Source organism: Aegilops tauschii, chromosome 5 (assembly GCF_002575655.3).
Source record: "Aegilops tauschii subsp. strangulata cultivar AL8/78 chromosome 5, Aet v6.0, whole genome shotgun sequence".
Lineage (NCBI taxonomy): Eukaryota > Viridiplantae > Streptophyta > Magnoliopsida > Poales > Poaceae > Aegilops > Aegilops tauschii.
Window position 1 is genome coordinate 24,997,202 of NC_053039.3, and position 21,031 is coordinate 25,018,232.

The window sequence follows — 21,031 nt, forward strand, 5'->3', positions numbered from 1 at the left end:
GGCCCAAAACTTATAAGCTGGGCTAGTGGATTAAATTCCTTTTAGGCCGAAATTAGGTTGGGTTTAGTAAGGCAGCCATTAACTTGTAGTCCTAGATTGCAAGTCAACTAAACACTACCTCAGTTGTGCTGCAGAGGAGGAGGGGCCAATGCCGCGCGTCGACGCTCGGGGTGAGCCCATGCTGCCGGTCGAGGATCAAGAGAAGGACATGTCTGAACAAGCTGTGGTGCGGTGGGCACGCGCTGCGTTGCGGGGTTATGAGGAGTGGACGGCGAGCCACCCGCGCAGTTCAAGTGTATGATTGTTGATTACTGATGCAGTACCTTTGTTGATTATACTGTATGATTGTTGCCTAGTGTGTTTACATGCATAAGCCCATTTCTTAAATTCCCATCCTTTGCTTTTCTTCATTTTATTTTGTTTACACAGGTGGTGTGCATAACCTATCGACAGGAGTGCAACAGGTCCGATGCTGATGGGTTGACATTTACCATCAGGCTAGATGGGGACACTTCAGCTGTGGTATAAATAACCATGTCAATTTTTACTTGTATTGTGTTTGTTCCCCTCTACTTTGAAAATTAACAAAATGTAGGAAATAAATAGCAATTTAATTCTACATCTACAGATCGTGCCATGCTACGCATGGCACCAGTTCAGCGCCATCCCAGACAGTTCATTGCTTTTTCAAGCGAGAGGGAGCCGCACGTATGATTTTTGGCGTGTACAAAGGGAATTCAAGGGCGATCATCGGTGGTGAAAACTGGTGCAGGTTTGTTGAAGACTTCGACCTGCGAGAAGGCGACCTTGTCTCCTTCGATTTGACTGAAGACATTCCTATGGTGTGCTGCTGCAACCTGCCAAGGACATGCGATCAAAACAAAGAGCATAATCCTCTAGAATCAGCTGTCATAACAAAGGGAATTAATCTGACGAAGCAAGAGGAGCGTAACCTACATGACCTTTTGGCGATGAAGAAAGGTTATATAGGTGTATTCTTTGTCCACCGCTTCACCAAGTCGAACATAGCAGGAAAGACGATGGTATGTTTTTGGTGTACTAGTATTTTTTTATTGTGTATGCAATTTTCTTTGTTTTTTCATGGAGAGAAAGATTAATGATATGCTATTGTAGCAGAAACCAGTGAATACACTGATGTGTGTTTTTGCATATCCTTTTGTTTCCCATAACTGAAGATCCTTATGTAATATATGTAGGTGTAGCTGAAGATCCTTTTGTTTACTGCTCCTTCACATATTTGATGATTTTTCTTCCTATGATGGTGCATACAGAGATTACCGGCGAAAGTTGTCGACGCCCTGAAGACCCCAGGAGATGGGGAGATACCGGGAGATGGGCTTGCTGGCATTCGGCTGTGCAAGGACAGTTTCATGCCGGTCAAGTACCACAAGTGTGATGGAGTGATTTTGTTGACAGTGAAGAGCTCAAGGTTCATAAAGCCGTTCTTGTCGGTTTCAAGACCACCACCCGTGAAGATCTTCAGATCGAGGTGGTTATGAACATGCTGACTGAGGAGCCACAAAAGTAGCACGACAACGCAAGAGTGTCCTTTACACTAGGTATGGTGCGAAAACTATGTTGATAGCAGTTATGCATCTATGGGGTTACGTCTTCATTCTGTCTTGGGTGATGATGACTATGAGAGGAGGACATGTTGCAGTTAGAGTAAATGCTAGGATTGGGTCCTATTCAGGACTCAAAATAGGGCTTACACAGGTGGTTGCTTTATTGGCTGCTGTTTCCCTGGCTATAATCATGAACGATGGTAATGCAAATGGAATCTTTAAGGGGGTTTTATTAATAATTTAAATCATAGAGTTAAGATGGTAGAACTACCTATGAGTGTTTGCGTTGGACATGCGGGAAGGGCATCATTTGTGTTCTTCACTCTTTGGTAATGCAGGAATAATGTGAGATTACAAAATAAATGGTATAGTGATCTTATGATTCTTGTTTAGCTAATTTGCTTGTTGATCATGGGATGGTCTATATTGCAGATGAAGGTGATAAACAAAGAGGTGCTGCGCAGGCTAGAGCATGTAGCAGGTGAATTGTACAGTTCATCGCAAGTGTGGAGTCACAAGGTACTGCGGTGTCGCCTGCGCATCTCTCAGCTATATTTTCTATCCTTTGCTGTAGTCTTATTTTTTGGACCTTGATGTTAAGTCTGGCTGGGTTTGCTACCATGTATGATTTGTGCTACTAGTTGATTACTTTAGTTTCTAGCTGTAGTTTGTATCAGGGGCTTCAAAGACCATGTGGTTTCTGTTAATGGAAAATCAGGGGGGCGAACCTTCTTTTGATTAAAAAAATATGAACTTTCTCTATGCAATTAAAAAATAAATTTTCTCTTCAAACCCAGTTGAGAACAGTATTCATTATAAATCTGAAATAATCTTTTGGTAAAAATGGCTATCGCATTCTGTATCATAGCTAGCGAAACCGAAACAAAATAAACGTCTTAAGTATAATATCTCTTGAACGCGGATCAAATTAGTCAAGACAGCTAGAATAAGGGATGATTCAACTTGCAGGAAATTTGAACTTACGACTTACTAGCAGTATAATAAAGTTTACAAACTATCAGCTAGATAAATAGAAGAAACATTTTAGTTTGATTCATTCTTCCTTCCGGACTTCCTCGACCGCCTAGATGGTTTGGCGAGATGCTGGCGCAGACTCTCGAACCCCATTTAGAAGTTCACCAGTCGCCTGTATACATCATAGGTGGCATACGCGTCCCTGGAAGCATAATAGATGTTCTTCAAGGGCAAGGGCGCTTCTGCCCATATATGGTGGTCATCTTCTGTGATAGCATCCTTCATCTTGTTGTAGCTGTGGTGGATGATGGAACCAGCGTAGTCAGCCAAGCCATACCTTGGCTTAATCGTCACTGGATCAGGAACTCTCCACATATTCTGGATATCCACAAAGTTTCGTACCACCAGACAAACACGCTTGAGTTTTTTCTCGTCATTGTTGATGTCCACCCCAACAAAGGTGTACTCCTCGTCGAGCAGGAAGGCAGCAAGCAGGCCGCAGTGCTCATCAGCAACGCTTATGTGGTACACGAGGACGTAGATGCCAACGCATAACTGGACCACGGCAGCCTTCTGTGTCGGACCACGAGGCCAGGTGAACTCCACATCCAGTGCAACTATCTTCTGGTCGTGGTTCCGCAGCCAGTATTTGAATCTGCCAATGCAGTACTCAACACCGCTAGCCATGTTCGTGTACTTCACAAAAATTTCGGTATTTCCATCTGCCCTAGCAGCATAATCTTTCTCGAACGCCATGCCGAAGGACTGTAATTGATGAAACCAGTATAAGACATGAAGCATGACAATAACATGATAACAATAAGCCGAGATGAAAGATAGTATAGTAATTCTGGCACTATTGAAAGTTTATGTAAACAAGTGCATGAACAATTTAAACTAAACATGTACTCCCTGTATAAAGAAATCACTAAAGTAGTGAGCCAAAAGTTGTTAAATTTCCTTGCAGAGGGACTATATGCGAGTTAACAATCAAAATTTACGCTCTTGAAATATTTATCTAAACAACTGCATCAACAATCAAGAATAAACATGTATCTATGAATTGTTCATCGCCCATGCAGATGAACCTGTGTGTACAAACTAAAGAGGCAGGAGAAAAACAATAAATTGACAAGACAACGGACTAGATGTTGCATGCAGATGAATCTGTGTGCAAAATTCTCATAAGGCAACGGACTACATGTTGAAGGCAGTTGAATCTGTGCGCACAAAATAAAGAAGCAGGAGAACAAGAAATTGACAAGAAGAAGGCCATCGTATGTGCTGCTACTGGAGAACTACTAACAAAATTGACAGGAAGGAGAACTCACCGTTCCAGAAGCCAGATTGTTGGGAGAGTGGGCGACGCAGAGGAAGAGGGAATCGAGAGGACGTAGAGGCAGAGGAACCGTTTTTGGAGAGTCATGGCAGTGAGGACGAAGCGACCTCGCGCATGCCCGTCCTAAATAATTGGGACGGGGCTCGTCCCGCCTGTTGGAGTCCTCGCTTTCTTTCTCATGTTCTCATTTAAAATGGGCTCATCCCATTGTAATAGGCCCGTATAAGAAAGCACAAGAAGCCCAAACGCTTCACGGTTGAGATTAAGTTGCTAAAAAAATTCTCAAAAAAAAAACTTGCTAAAAAACAACAACCGGAAACGCTCTTTGACGAGCGAGCCTGGCAACGCTTGATCCCAATCTCTCTCTCCCCCCACGATTCTAATCTTTCTGCCCCCTGATTTTCAGGTGGGCCTAAAGAGATCTCCCCTCTAATCTCTATGCCCCCTTGATTTCAACGTGGGCAGGTAAGATATTCTCTGTAAAATCTCTTCAGTTATCTCTCTCCTTCCTAATTTAAAGGGATTCCTGTTTGGACGTGGTTACCTAATAAAGCCTGTCTAGTCGGAAATCGCTCGCCAGAGCGAGCGCGCACGCAATAGCATCGCCCAAAAAAACATTACGTGATCTAAAACCACCTCTTCGTGAGATCCCAAATCCCCTATAAATACTCCACCCCACGCCTCCCACCCCACGCCTCCCATACCTAGCCTTCCATGACTACATCGAATTACCACCCCACGCCGCCCAAAGTAGCTCCCAGGTCGGTGAAACCGACGGAGCCGTCATCTTCGAAGCCTGCGTCGGCGAATCCTGAGATGAATGAGAAGGGCATGTCAGATAAGCCGAAAAAAGAGAAGGGCACGTCGGAGAAGCTGGCGAAGCAAAAGATGAAAGCGAACGGCAATGGAGCCGGTCGCCATCGAGAGAATCCTCCGGTAACGATTGAGATCCTTGTATTCTGCATACTCCCTCCTTTCCAAGTCTGCATGCAATCCCATAATTTTCCCTATTTTACCGAAGGGAGATGGGTGTGTCTAGAAAGAAAAGAAAAAATGACAAAAAAAAGGCTTGCACGAATCTTAGCATAAAATCAATGACATAGGACTTAGATGTGCAATAAGATCAGGGTTATCGTCTCTGTTTATATGCCTTAAAATTTGGAAATTGCTAATTTTTTGGCATAGGCTTTCTAAATGAGTTCTTAATCTCCAATGATAGAAACTGTTGGTGATTCCCCTTAATTTTTCATGGTCTTTACTAATTGATCTTTTTTAATCTGATCGGAACTAAGGAGTATGTGCTCTTGAATGCTTGCAAATGGAACTGCTACATTCCTTTTTCGAGATTATCTATAAACTATTGATCTTCTGATCATGTATGCAATTATTTTCGTAAGTGTGACGCCTGAAACTTTAGTAGTGTACATAGACCAAAGTCTGCTCTTTCTACTAAAAATCAATACTATTATCAGTCAATTTGCCGACAGAGATAGCTTGTTTTTCTATGTCTGGTGTTCATTATATGGCCCAAAAGCTCTATGATTTCATGCAGTACTGTAGATCACAATTTTGATATTGGCATAGATTAGTCGATTATATGCGTGTTTAAATGAATACCATACAGAATCTAATCACACTATTTGTACATTCAGGGAACTCAGGTTGCTTCTTTGCTGCAATACGAGAAGTTCATAAAAGATTTAAACACACAGCAACTGACGTACATCAAGTTGATTGGACTGGGTGAACTTCTCAAGACTCCTGGCATGAGAATGAGACGTCTACTGTGCCAGGCCATCGCTTATTCGTATGATACAGAGCAGGATGCCTTTATAATTAATGGGAGACCATGTAGGATCACACTAAAAGATGTGGAGCATATAACAGGCCTGCCCTACATGGGGAAGAATCACGTCTCTTCAAATCACAACGATACTTCGGAGTTGTGGAAGGAACTGAAAGACCCCAGTGACACAAAAGTAACTTTGAAAGGATTGCTAGCCAAGATGAAAGGCGACAGCACACCTAATTTTGTCAGGCCATTTGTCTTATACACCATAGGCAAATATGTATGCCCGACAACACAGCAGTATGTGGACAACAGATACCTTGGGATTGTTAGAAACATTGAGACAATAAAGAGCACCAATTTTGGACAGCTTACGCTTGACCATCTTATGGCTAGCGTCAGGAAATTTGTAAATGGTGGAGCAAATCTGGAGGGCAACCTACCACTGGTGCAGGTAATACAATCATTATTAACATACCATACATTTAATTTTATGGAAAATTATCTAAGCTGTTTTTGTTGTAATGCAGACGTGGTACTACGAGAAGTGGAGGGTGCACCAATTGGACTCTACCATCTCGTATGCATCAAGGTTAAGGTCGCTGATCCAAAACTGGAGTGACGAGAAGGCACAGAAGGTTGACAACATAATCAACAAAAATTATATTGGGGTTGGAGAGGTAAAGTGTTAGTACTATGTGCCTGGATTATGTACCATATGTTTTGAATGATACTAACGACACTAACATGCAGTATGTCGATGACCTGCTGCGGCCTTTCAATCCGCCACCAGTTGGGACGCCGGTCAAACCAAAGAATGACGGCCAGGTAAATGATGAACATCACGCACAAATATATATTGTAACTTTGCAAGTACAATCGAAGTCATATGCTCCTAACTGCTTGTAATTTGCAGGATAAGGCACTCATGGGCCATGTATTGGCTGATTTGAAAGAAGTTGTCTCCATTGTGCGGGAGGCCAGTGCACAACAATTTGATAGGATGTGCACCCTTGAAAAAAAATGGACGAGTGCCTTAGGCGTACCCTTGCGAACGGCAGACGCACGGACGACCTCATCACAGAATTCAATGTAAGTATACCATTGTGAGTTTCTATAAATAATTTTACTGTCAATACTCTCCACACTAACACATTTTTTTTAAAGAACCACCGCTATGGAATATTTGATGCTGATCGCCCAGGAGTCGAGGACATACAGCTATCTGACCTGGGAGTACCTGCAGACCCAATGGAGGTCCCATGAGAGAATACTACTCGCCAGCAAAAACAAAAAGATGACACGGAGGTCATTGCCAAAGGCATTTCTGCTAAGGGAATACAAAAAGATTACATGGATGCCCCCAAGAAGAACGTATCTGAAGATTTGCAGCCTGCTCCTAGTTTGCAATCGCGAAAGCATTCAAAAGCCAAGATTAGCCTTGAACCTTTCATGGTGATACACATTTTACATCTAAATGATTTTGTTTTAAGTTAACGCAGATTCGTAGCTAACATACGATCTTCCACGTTCAGGATGAAGAAGACAGAGTTGTTGCTGCAGCTTGCAAGGAGAGTCTCAAGAATGTTTCACAGCTTTATAAATAGGTGGATGCATCGCAGGGTGCTCCGAGTTTGGATTCGCGAAAGCATTCCAAAGCCACCACAAGCCTTGAAGCTTTCCTGGTGATGCACATTTTACAGTTAACTGGTTATGTTTTTTTTATTTCGCGCAGATTGCAAGCTAACAAGTGCTTCATTTCGAATCACAGGATCCTCTGAATTTGAGGCACAATGAGAATGTGCGAAAGACTGAAGAAAGAAGAAATCAAGATGATGAAGATGTCGGTATTGAGGTGGGTGCACAGGCAGGTACCAAAGGAAACCACCGGTCTGCCAAGGCTAAGGGAATAAGGGAGCCGGAAGAGCCCCATGTCTTCCCAGTTGATGAGGACAACTATGATGATTCTTTAGCAAAGCAGCGACAAGATAGTGAGGTTGATTCCATGCTACCAACTCGTGCGAGCAGCCGGAAAAGAGTGGCATCTTCATTATTGTGCAATGAAGATTTTGTTCTGTATGATAGTGATAAGAAGAGAAAGAAAAACAGGACTCCATCGGAGTCTACCAACGATTCCAAGGACACAAAGAATACAAAGAGGAAAAACCGTGCAAGCAATTTAAAAGATACAGACACAGGTGCTTCGACGCTGGAGACCAACCTTGACAAGTTTCGACAGAGTTATGTGGCCGAAATTATCAACACCTCAGATCTTGATAAACAATTGGTGGTAATTGATGACATTGTTCTGCAACAGAAGCATTTGCAATGCCTCACCATGACAGATGTAGGCGAAGATGACAAATGGTTGGGTGACGAAGTAAGATATTTGCCCAAATTAGTTTATCAATTTTCTTTTGCACAGTACAATTAACTTGAATTTGTTTTTGAATGCCACAATTAACTTGAATTTTGTTTTAGTTGGTTGATGCTCTGATTCAGATCATGCGTCATGATCATTCTAATGACATAAGGGATGGGCAGCTGGTTTACATTGAGAGGGTGGCCAGCGTCGCTATGCTCGAAACAGATGTTAAGGTAGAGAACTGCCACGAGGCCGCTTTGGCGGGCAGTCGTGGAACAACAAAAGGAGACAACTACCTCAGACATGATCTGGTACCATCCCACCATGACATAAACACATTTATTTTTCTAATTATTATGCATGTTGATGTAATCATCTTTGCTGTCCAGGTTTTTCTGCCTACGAACATGGCGAACACCCACTGGTTCCTTGTGGTCGTAAACCCCAGAAGGAGGGAGATTCAGTTTCTTGATTCACTTTTCGGCTACCTAGAACGCACACAAGTGGTTCACGTGGTGAGATTTTAAACGTCTTTCCATATAACACAGGATTTAGCATCATACCTAGCCATGAACCGTGAGCAACTTCTCATACCATGGACTTTGGCAGATACATGGGGTGGAAGCACATCTGAGAGCATCGCTGCGAATCAATGGACCACAAAGCCATGCATGACAAGACATTAACGTGACCCAATGGACAGTAAAGCATGTGCCTGTGCCAAGACAAGATGACAAGTCAGTCAACAGTATTAGCTTCTAATTATGTTTTTCATTGTTAATACGTGAAATGCTGCTAACAGAATTAATTGTTGTAGTTCTTCTTGTGCACTCTACATGCTGAAGAACATCGAATTCTTTATGGGAGAAGATCTTAGACTGCATTATGACCAAGTACGCAGAGTAACACCTAAAATTCTCTCAGTTTTGTAAACATATGGAACGATACTAACATATCCTCCCATGCAGGCATACATCGACAATTATAGAAGAGAGCTGCCTGTTGTCCTTCTTAATTCACCCTACAACAAATTGAAGTCCATGAAAAGGCTGAAGACGTACAATGCTAGCCTATCGGATGCAGCTGTGATTGAAGATCATGAAGATGCAAGCATTTAGTCCAAAAATGGTCCATTCTTAGATATGGAGTGTACATTTGGTTATGAAGCGGTAGAGTAGGGTATGGTTTGGTTTTAGTCCCGAAGAAGGTTTCCTAGCCATGTTCTTAGTCCAGTGCGGATTAATCAAGTTGTAATACTTCACAGTACTAGTTTCAAATACTATTCTTGAAATAAAGTTGGTCTGCATGGGAGACGCTGAAACATATATTTGCTTTTGACAAGAATTTGAAGCTTAGGAAGGTTAACTGAATTCTTAAATTTATATTTAAGTTTCGTCGGAGTCTGGACAAGAGTCAGAACAATTACATCGCTAGTTAGAAGTTTCAGAATTTTTTTAACATCGCTAGTTAGAAGTTCCAGAAAAATTTCAGCGAGTGCTGAAATATTTTGGCCGAAATTCAGTGAGGCTGAAATATTTTGGCCGAAAGGCAAATATTGCAGTGTGTGCTGAAATGAATGAAAGTCAGTTATTTCATCGAAATCTCACCGTAGCGAAAACCATGGTGTCGTGCCATCTTGAGCAGCACCAGACATGATTCAGTATTATCAACAAAATTTGGTCTCACATATACGAGGAAAAAAGGTATGAGCACGGATGGGCAATAAAATAGCTTCACAAGAGAGAGGAAAATACTTTGTGTAGGAGATATGCCCTAGAGGCAATAATAAATGTTATTGATTATCTCCTTGTTCATAATTATGTTTATGTTCCATGCTATAACTGCTGTGGTTCCCGAGCCCGTATATCCATAAAGGCTCTGGGGAGAACCCATATGCACGTGTGGAATAATAAACGGTAAAATGTATTCCTAGTCGTGCCTCTAAGACTAGCTCAAGTGTTGCATGATGATTATGTTTTCCCAATCATGGGCATGTCTATGCCAAGCAACTTTGAGGGCACAATGTCAGGAAGGACATTTGTGTTGAATCGACCCGAATTGATGTTATGCTATGAGATTCATTCGTCACAAGTTTATTGGTACATAACACAGAGATGGTTAACGTTTGCATGATTCCTTAGACCATGAGAGTATCGACTTTCTTCATGCTTACTTCATGAACTTTGGGGTTTGTTAAACGTCATCCGTAAATGGGTGGCTATTACGGCGGCTTACGGGTTCATGGAAAAGTGTGTCAAGTAACTTGATAGCTCAAGATTGGGATTTGCTCCTCCGACGATGGAGAGATATCTCTGGGCCCTCTCGGTGTTACGGTATCCATCATCGTCTGGCCAGACACTTTGTGATTTGATCACGGGGATGCCGGAATACGATAACGAGAAAAGAGAACAATACCGGTAACGAGGTAACTAGCATAGTGGACAAGTTGTTGATCCACGGGAATGCCAACATGTCTCACCTTGGTTATTTGTAACATATCGCAAAGCAACAGGAATAGCACACGGCAACTGGAGGTTCACTCGAATATTTATTCGTGTGGGTATAGGGGTCAATATGGGTGTCCACGGCTCCGATGTTGATCATTGATCGGAAGGGGTTCCGGGTCATGTCTATACTTCACCGAACCTATAGGGTCACACGCTTAAGGGTCATCTATCTGCTGAATACTAGACAGGGAGTCTGAGAGAAAATCACCGAAAAAGTTTCGGACACCGAAAAGTTTCGGACAGCGGAATCGTACCGCAGAGAGAGGTCATCGGATAAGTTTCGATGATACCGAAAAGTTGTTTCGGGATACACCATTAAGTCAAATTGGTTTCGGCACATGCCTGATAATTCTTGGAGGATGCCAGAATCATTCTGGAAGCTTTTTGGAATTTTCTGAGATAAAAACCGGAAATGTTCCGGAGCTGCCGGAGCCACTTCAGATGCGTTTCGCTGATGAAAATCACTAAAACCGGAATTGTTTCGGAACGCGTTGAAAATCATTTTAGTGGGTACTGGAAATGTTCTTAGCCCACATAAATATTTTCAGTTCGATCAGACGCTGAAAAATGTCGTCGTGAATAGTGAAAATCAGCTTTATGGTTACTTTATGGAAAGCCACCTTTTGGGGCTTTGCTCCAAAAGATCTTGGGGATGACATGGATGGATAGGAGCCATTTTTTGGGCCCCTCATGGGGGTGTGGCCGGCCACATGGGGTATCCCCCCTTGGGGACCCTCTTGTTCCTTGGTTTCACTCCTAGGTCCTTGTGGAAGGACTTCATTCATGTGCATTTTGGGTTTTTTGTGAAACTACCCTACCCCCTTGGGATTTCCTATAAATAGAGGTGGAGGGGCAGCCCTCCACAATCATCCCTTGCTCTCATACACATGCCATGCATTATCTGGCTTCTTCTCTCCCTCCCACGAAAAGAGTTTCGTAGAGCCGTAAGGCTGTCTGGGTTCCGGCAGGAACTAGTTCTGGACGGCGAAGCCCTGCCGGATAGATGACACCGTATGTGTGCAACTCTGTAGAGAGATCGTAGTTTCGGTCTTAGTTCGTGAGTGCCTCCCGAAGGGCTGTCCGTGTGACCGTCCGAGTTTCGAAGGTCCTCCCGAAGGGCTGTCCGAGTGACCGTTCGAGTTTCGAAGGTCCTCCCGAAGGGCTGTCCGCGACACCGTCCGGGGGGCTGTTCGACCGCCTCCCGGAGGGCTGTCTGAGGAGCAGATGAGGGTATACATCCTCGCGGTTGGGAGGTTGTAAATCCTAGCTGCGGGGATCTGCACCGCCGATCGTCATCGACTCTACTTCCCGCTGCGCTACGAGTCGGTAACGAAAAAGATCAAACCATGTATGCAGTCTCCATAGTGGTCCTGGGCTGGTGCGTAGGTCGGAAAATTTTTGTTTTCTATCGCGTTCCCCTACAGTGGCATCAAGAGCCATGCTATGCGTAGATGCAGGTTTCGATCTAGAATGCATGGAGATGTATGGGTATTGCATAATATAATTAGGTAGTAGATGAGATCTATTGCTGAAAATTATTTATGCGGGTGACAGATGAAATCTGTTACCCGAGGTTCTTGTTGCTTCCCTAGAATTTCCGTTTGCTCAATCTCGAGACAGCATGGTGGAATTTGACAAAGTTCTGGCAATCCATGATCCTGATTGATCATGGAAGTGCTATCAGTTCTTTGGGTTCTGCCGTAGTCAAAAGAAAGATGAAATTCGCAGATGAAAGGGCATTGCAGATATGATCTGCACGGGGGTCATGCGTATGACGAAGTTTAGTATGAGGCTCGAGATTTAATTATCCCGTGTTTCATACACCCCGAGATGTTAATCTAGCAACTTGAATAATCATACTTGATGATAAAACGTTGGTCGCTGCGGTTTAAGTCAAAACCTTAGAAGCCACGTAAAATAAATTTTGCATAAACCGATTAGAGGCGTCTAACTTGGTTTTGCAGGATGTGCATATGATGTGGTATAGCAGTGCTCATACTAATTCGATTATGTATGAGATGACTATATGATGTAATTTGATTAACATGACATGCGTGTCATGATTCGGCATGATGGTTGGAGCCATATGATTGCACTTTAATGACCTGCGTGTCAACCTTGTTGTAATGCATTATTTTGTTAGCTATAGAGATAGCAATATTATCTGGTGCATCGACAAGGTGGTGGCAATCTTCGCGAAGGTGAACACCGACGCGAATGCCGAAGACGAAGAAATGAAAGACTTCTCCGTCAGAAAGGGCTATACCATATCATGCTATTATGAATTGCCTGAGATGTTTATCCCTTATGATGCACCCTTCTTGATTGCGCGGTAGTCGCTTTTATTAGGGTGATCTCTCACTTAAAATACCAAGTAGTTAGTGTTCTCCCAAGTGTAGCACCGTCACGGCACCTATCTTTTCGGGGTGTGCCGTGTCACACGGGTACGAACGATTAGAGAAGTGTGAGGCGGGTGAGTTGAGACCTCGCAGCGAGATCACTTGGTTGTCTTGACGTTCAGGCATGACCGTCATGAGCTCGGAACACACACATCGAAAGATGAACAAGAGTCACATAGAGATGTGATTGGCAAGTTGGCCTACCGGTTGAGATTTTTCGTCATCAGTGGTGTTACACCAATGGCGAACAATTGAAATGTGGGTCTTGTATCACTCACAATCAATTTTGAGAGATATTGATTTGAGTGGGAGCGCACTGTTGAATTAACATGTTTAATTCTTAGTGCAATTAATTATGAACATTGTCTAAGTGTTATATGCAAAATAGTTGTAGAATAATGGCTCGCGTTTCCACCTTCCCTGTTAAAATTGAATAGCTGTTAAATATTTGGTTAAAACTTTACGATTGGTACCGTAATATGAGGATTGTCCTCAAAAGTGCCGAGAAGGACTTTGTCCTATCGCATGCTTTCCGTATCCTCCCGCTAATGCTATGGATCATGTGACTCTTGTCCTTTGATCCAAAAGCTATAATTCCGTTTCAGTCAAGTGCAATATGTTTGCTTCCATGAAACCCAAACTTCGAAAGTTGGGATAGTTATATGATATTCATGGAACTGAAAATTATTTTCAGATACAAACAAAGCAATGTTTGTTTGCAAGTATTAGTAAAAGTGTTTACTATGCATTTGACTGTTGGGAAAGGGATCCAGAAGAACGCCTGTCATATAATGAAAGGTGAATAAAACAACAACTTAAAGAGAAAGGAAGTGTCCAAAGGGTGTTAGTATGACTTACACGCCTAGGAAGTCCGGGGCTAACGCCACTCTTAAGTTGGGTGCTTCTTTTGCGAGTAGGAGAAATACTAAAAGTTAAACTGTTAGAAGTATAAAGGCAGAAAGAAAGATGACTGGAATATCCAGCTCATGTATGAATGTCATACAAGTTTTTGATGTATAGTAGGCTGTTCAAAGATATAGTTCTTGGAAATTATGGTTAAACATGTTAATCACTAATTCTTGGGTATTGTGAGTTAATCACAAAGATACCCGCTCGATTGCATTCAATTGCGAATCACTGTAAGAGCTACTGTGGCCTAAAAAGACTAGCCAGAAATGAGGTTAAGGTATACACAGGGAACATAGTAAATGTTACTATACCTTCCATTGGTGTATTGCCATCTGTATTTATTTTCATAATTCATTTAGAGTTTTACAAACTCTAGCCCATTGCATAAGGTATCTTGCAAGAAGGTTGTTCATAAGAGAACCTTTTATGTTCGATGTTATGAATAACACAAGGGCCATACTTTCATTATGAATGAGATGTATGTTATGAATATTGATAATAATACAATACCTCTGGGTTTACTTTCATAATTCATTTTAGAGTTTCATACACTCTAGCCCATTGCACAATGTTTGTTGCAAAAGAGTTGTTCATAAAAACAACAATTGTTGTTAAGTATTATGAATAACATGAAGGGCCATGCTTCCATCCAAGATGGGACGTATGTTATGAATATTGAGGGTAATATGATACATCCATAACACTGACGCTAAATGTCGCAAGACTAAAAGAATACCACACAAGTGTGGCACTACATTTGGTCACATTGGAGAAACCCGCATGGAAAATTCCATTATGATGGATTTTGAAGTCTTTTTGATTTTGAATCATCTGACACTTGCAACTTTCCTCCGAAAAGTCAAGTGACTAAAATACCGTTCACAGGCCATAAGGAACGAACAACAAACTTATTAGTGATCATACATTTGATGTGTGTACTCCGATAAGTGTTGTTAGTGGTGGATTTATTTATCTTCAGAAATGACTCAAGTAGATATATGGATATTTACTTGATGAGACGTAAGTCTGGATCTTTTGAAATCATTCGAAAGGTTTTCAAAAATGAAGTAGAAGTTATTGTAACAAGAAAATTATGTTTCTGCAATTTGATTGCACAAAGGAATATTTGAGTTACATGTTTAGCGAATGTCTGATGAGTTGTGAAAGGGGTTTCATAACTTGCACCTCCCGGAACACCACTGCAAGTGAAAAGTCCGTGGAGATGTAATCTAACCATTTATGACATGGTAAGGTCAAAGATGACATAAAATAAATTTGCCATTATCCTTTTAAAGTGATGCTTTAGAGACTGCGGCTTTTACATTGAAAAGAGCTACATCGGGTCTGTTGAAATGAAGCCATGGTATGGTACGCCCAACCATGTTGTATCTTTTCTTAACATTTGGAATATGGGGCTTGTGTAAAAGGTTACAAACCTATTCCAAATCAGACAAGTGCTACTTTGTAGGTTATCCCAAGTCATTGGGTATTCCTCCCTCACTATACCGAGGCAAATAGGTTTCCCACAAAGAACGGTATGCTTTTAAAGAGAATGGTTCTTTCTAAAAGGTGAGTGGGAGAATAGTGCAACTCGACGAGATAAACAGTATCTTCATCAGATCAAAGGAAAGAGACCTTGGAAGTAATTCCAGATTTTCCTACTGCGACTGATACGGAAGTATCTACAATAAAATGTATGAACTTCGGTCGAACTTGCAGCTGAACCACGTAGGCAAGGCTCGTGCAAACCTCTCAGGTGCGCAAACGAGATATTGTTGTTAGACAACATTATACCTACGATACACAAGGAAGCGTTGATGGGCCTTGACTCCAGAATTGGCTAAATGCCAATACAATCCGAGTTAGTTTCAACATAAGTGATTCAAGATTAAAACCTTGATACACCTTTCGGAAGACTTAGAGTCTAACGAATATTTATGGAACTTAAAACTGATACGGATAAAAATGTTTTATCCATAAAGCTTGACTTGTTGAAATAACAAGTTCAAGAGTTGACTACGATGAGGTTGTTTTCATCGTAGCGATGCTTAAAGTCGGTTCGGGTTGAACTAGCAATTAATACATATTTCAATCATGAGATATGAAACATGGATGATAAAAGGATTTCCATCTGATGGAAATGAAAGCTAGGACTTGTATATGATACAGTCCAAAGTAATTTGTCGATCCAGAGGATGCTAGTAGGTATGCAAACTTCAGAGTTCCAGCAATGGACAGAAGAGAGCAAAATGGAGTTGGAATCTTCGTGTTTTGATGAAATGGTCAAAGGGGTTTTGACTTCATCAATGGGTAACGAAGATGCTTGTAATTCAAGAAAGTAAGTGGAAGCGTAATAATATTTCTAAAAACCTTACGTGCTTGGCACATTGGTAATTGGAAATAAATTTCTTGACACGAATTAGGACTTCATTTGAAAATAGTTTTTCGATGAAGTGCTTAGGCTAAATAGCCTCAATATTAGGCATGATGATCTATGGAGATAGATTTACCTAATGGGCTAAAGCAATGAATACATATTGACAAGATGCTAAAACCTTTTAGCATTTAAAACACCAAGGAGTGATTCTTGCATAAGTCAAATGGAAAGAGTTTTTGCAAGACTCGGTGTCCCAAAACACTGATGAGTAAAATACATGATGCATATTCCACACACTTTTGTGTTTGGATTAATCATGTATTCCATGGTATGTAAAACAACCAGATATGTCCGATACTCCCAAGGTGTTGCGAGTATGGATACCAAAGTGATCAAATTACTGATCATGGGACAACAGTGAAAGATGTCACAGAGTACTAGAGTAAGTACTGATGACATGGTTTTCTCGCAAGCAGAGATCATGAAGAGTTCGTTGTAAAATGTTACATCGATACAGTCTTCATCTTTTCTCCATGCGATTTTCGATTTAAATTAAGGGTTTTGTGTAACACACAATGTGGTGGCACAGTTAGTTGGAATTTGTTCAAGCTAGTTACTGTGGCGAATTCTATAACAAGGGCTAAGTATGTTGACGCTTTAGAAGCGACAAAGAAGATGTTGAATCATATAGTTCATTCATGAACTTAGTATAGTTCCAAGATGGCTTTTGACAATGGGACACTACTGCAGGTAGTTGCCCCATAACTCAGTCTGAGGAATCCAGGTTCGACCTGTGATTCACATACATACAAAGCCAAGTCCACACAAAATATGAATTTTGTGAAAACGCGAGGACATGCAAAGATACACACGGAACTGAAGTCGTCAGATCCGTTGGACATCAGGCTATACCACAAGCGAAGCATATTTACACCGGTGTGCCACAGGTGTGAAGTGCATTAGCATAAGCTAGATTATTGTCTCTAGTGCAAGTGGGAGTCTGTAGGAGATATGCCCTAGAGGCAATAATAAATGTTATTGATTATCTCCTTGTTCATAATTATGTTTATGTTCCATGCTATAACTGCTGTGGTTCCCGAGCCCGTATATCCATAAAGGCTCTGGGGAGAACCCATATGCACGTGTGGAATAATAAACGGTAAAATGTATTCCTAGTCGTGCCTCTAAGACTAGCTCAAGTGTTGCATGATGATTATGTTTTCCCAATCATGGGCATGTCTATGCCAAGCAACTTTGAGGGCACAATGTCAGGAAGGACATTTGTGTTGAATCGACCCGAATTGATGTTATGCTATGAGATTCATTCGTCACAAGTTTATTGGTACATAACACAGAGATGGTTAACGTTTGCATGATTCCTTAGACCATGAGAGTATCGACTTTCTTCATGCTTACTTCATGAACTTTGGGGTTTGTTAAACGTCATCCGTAAATGGGTGGCTATTACGGCGGCTTACGGGTTCATGGAAAAGTGTGTCAAGTAACTTGATAGCTCAAGATTGGGATTTGCTCCTCCGACGATGGAGAGATATCTCTGGGCCCTCTCGGTGTTACGGTATCCATCATCGTCTGGCCAGACACTTTGTGATTTGATCACGGGGATGCCGGAATACGATAACGAGAAAAGAGAACAATACCGGTAACGAGGTAACTAGCATAGTGGACAAGTTGTTGATCCACGGGAATGCCAACATGTCTCACCTCGGTTATTTGTAACATATCGCAAAGCAACAGGAATAGCACACGGCAACTGGAGGTTCACTCGAATATTTATTCGTGTGGGTATAGGGGTCAATATGGGTGTCCACGGCTCCGATGTTGATCATTGATCGGAAGGGGTTCCGGGTCATGTCTATACTTCACCGAACCTATAGGGTCACACGCTTAAGGGTCATCTATCTGCTGAATACTAGACAGGGAGTCTGAGAGAAAATCACCGAAAAAGTTTCGGACACCGAAAAGTTTCGGACAGCGGAATCGTACCGCAGAGAGAGGTCATCGGATAAGTTTCGATGATACCGAAAAGTTGTTTCGGGATACACCATTAAGTCAAATTGGTTTCGGCACATGCCTGATAATTCTTGGAGGATGCCAGAATCATTCTGGAAGCTTTTTGGAATTTTCTGAGATAAAAACCGGAAATGTTCCGGAGCTGCCGGAGCCACTTCAGATGCGTTTCGCTGATGAAAATCACTAAAACCGGAATTGTTTCGGAACGCGTTGAAAATCATTTTAGTGGGTACTGGAAATGTTCTTAGCCCACATAAATATTTTCAGTTCGATCAGACGCTGAAAAATGTCGTCGTGAATAGTGAAAATCAGCTTTATGGTTACTTTATGGAAAGCCACCTTTTGGGGCTTTGCTCCAAAAGATCTTGGGGATGACATGGATGGATAGGAGCCATTTTTTGGGCCCCTCATGGGGGTGTGGCCGGCCACATGGGGTATCCCCCCTTGGGGACCCTCTTGTTCCTTGGTTTCACTCCTAGGTCCTTGTGGAAGGACTTCATTCATGTGCATTTTGGGTTTTTTGTGAAACTACCCTACCCCCTTGGGATTTCCTATAAATAGAGGTGGAGGGGCAGCCCTCCACAATCATCCCTTGCTCTCATACACATGCCATGCATTATCTGGCTTCTTCTCTCCCTCCCACGAAAAGAGTTTCGTAGAGCCGTAAGGCTGTCTGGGTTCCGGCAGGAACTAGTTCTGGACGGCGAAGCCCTGCCGGATAGATGACACCGTATGTGTGCAACTCTGTAGAGAGATCGTAGTTTCGGTCTTAGTTCGTGAGTGCCTCCCGAAGGGCTGTCCGTGTGACCGTCCGAGTTTCGAAGGTCCTCCCGAAGGGCTGTCCGAGTGACCGTTCGAGTTTCGAAGGTCCTCCCGAAGGGCTGTCCGCGACACCGTCCGGGGGGCTGTTCGACCGCCTCCCGGAGGGCTGTCTGAGGAGCAGATGAGGGTATACATCCTCGCGGTTGGGAGGTTGTAAATCCTAGCTGCGGGGATCTGCACCGCCGATCGTCATCGACTCTACTTCCTGCTGCGCTACGAGTCGGTAACGAAAAAGATCAAACCATGTATGCAGTCTCCATAGTGGTCCTGGGCTGGTGCGTAGGTCGGAAAAATTTTGTTTTGTATCGCGTTCCCCTACACTTTGCGTGTGAGCAGTCAATCCTAGTTGACTTTAGAACCATTTTTCATCCTAAAAGAGGTCCAATGATTTACTTATAACCAATAATAAAAGCGGTCTAGTTCTTTTGGCTGATTTTCAAAGAAACGGGAACTATATCTTTTTGACGATCGTGATTCTCAGGAAACCTAAGTGTTGTTACGCAACTTACCTTAGTTTTTTTTACACCATAACTTACCTTTGCTAAACTCTCCACGCCCCCCTAATATTCAACCAGGTGGGTCCCCTCCCTTGATTTCCTCCAACCGAAGAAATCTATACGTGGATATATGTCCGGGTTGTTACGATCCCTTTAAATAGGGATCCTTTGAAACCTCATAGATCATAGATCGTCCTTCTGCGCCGCCCAAAGCAGCAAGACCGAAGGACGGAGCAACCCAGGAATCCAGCAAGACCGAACGACGGAGCCAAACATGAATCCTCAGGTAACTCCCCACGATCTCCTGCTGCAGCCGCTGCTATTTTTCGTGCCACGATCTTAGTCCCATGATCTCTTGCTGCAACCCCACTCGTTGTTTGCATATTCATGTAACTCAGCATGTTTTTAAACAAATTAAGTTGGTGGCGTTAGGGGAGGGCGCTAGGATTTGTTTCCTACCAGATTGGCAGTTCATTGATTAATTCCAGGCTAAATCTTAGGTTCTGGTCTTGTCGATGCCAATTAGGGCAGCGGGCGCTTGCCTTCTTTTTTCCTTCCGCACGAGTTATGGAAGGCATCGATGGCCCATGTTTTAATTCCATAATACTGACCATGATTAGCGCCTAAAGTTGAGGAGACCACGGTTGGATAGTTTTTTATTTTCGAATCTTGATTTTATTTCAGATCAGCGCCTTGCAATGGAGATTACCTTATATGACCGTTCAAATGTAACCAAGCTGAATCAAATGCTAGTATTTGCACATTCATGGAACTCAGCTTGCTTGTAAACAAATTACCTCATGAAGTAGCGTAGAGCACAATTTTTATGTTGGTATATATAAGTTGTATTCGTCTGTATGAGTGTTTAAATTGTATACCATGCTGAATCTAATCACACTTGCACATCCATTGAACCCAGGATGCTTCTTTGCCGCCATATGAGGAGTTCATAAAGGGATTAAACACGCAGCAAAGGATGTACATCCAGTTGATAGGACTGGGTGGACTTCTCAAGACACCTAGCATCAAAATCGGACGTGTACTATGCATGGCCATCGCTAATTCATATGATGCAGAGCAGGATGCCTTTATCATCAACGGGAGACCATGTAGGATTGCACTAGAAGATGTAGCGCATATAACAGGCATGCCCTTCCATGGGAAGAAGCACGTCCCTTCAAATCTTGATGATAATATGGAGTTGTGGAAGAAACTGAAAGACCGTAATGACACCAAAATAACTTTCAAAGGATTGCTAGCCAAGATGAAAGGCGACAGCACACCAAATTTTGTCAGGCCATTTGTCTTGTACACCATAGGCAAATATGTATGCCGAACAAAAGAGGAGTATGTGGATAACAAATATATTGGGATTGTTAGAAACGTTGAGACGATAAAGGGCACAAATCTTGGGCAGCTAACGCTTGACTATCTT

General features: G+C 42.4%; 1 protein-coding gene across 1 annotated transcript; it reads right to left on the reverse strand.

Moving 5' to 3' along the window:
• Positions 1–2,714: 2,714 nt before the first annotated feature.
• Positions 2,715–3,317, reverse strand: LOC109764482 (uncharacterized). Its single transcript, XM_020323288.1, has one exon. The coding sequence runs from the start codon at positions 3,315–3,317 to the stop codon at positions 2,715–2,717; it is 603 nt and encodes a 200-aa protein (XP_020178877.1).
• Between the last annotated feature and the right edge of the window lie 17,714 nt (positions 3,318–21,031).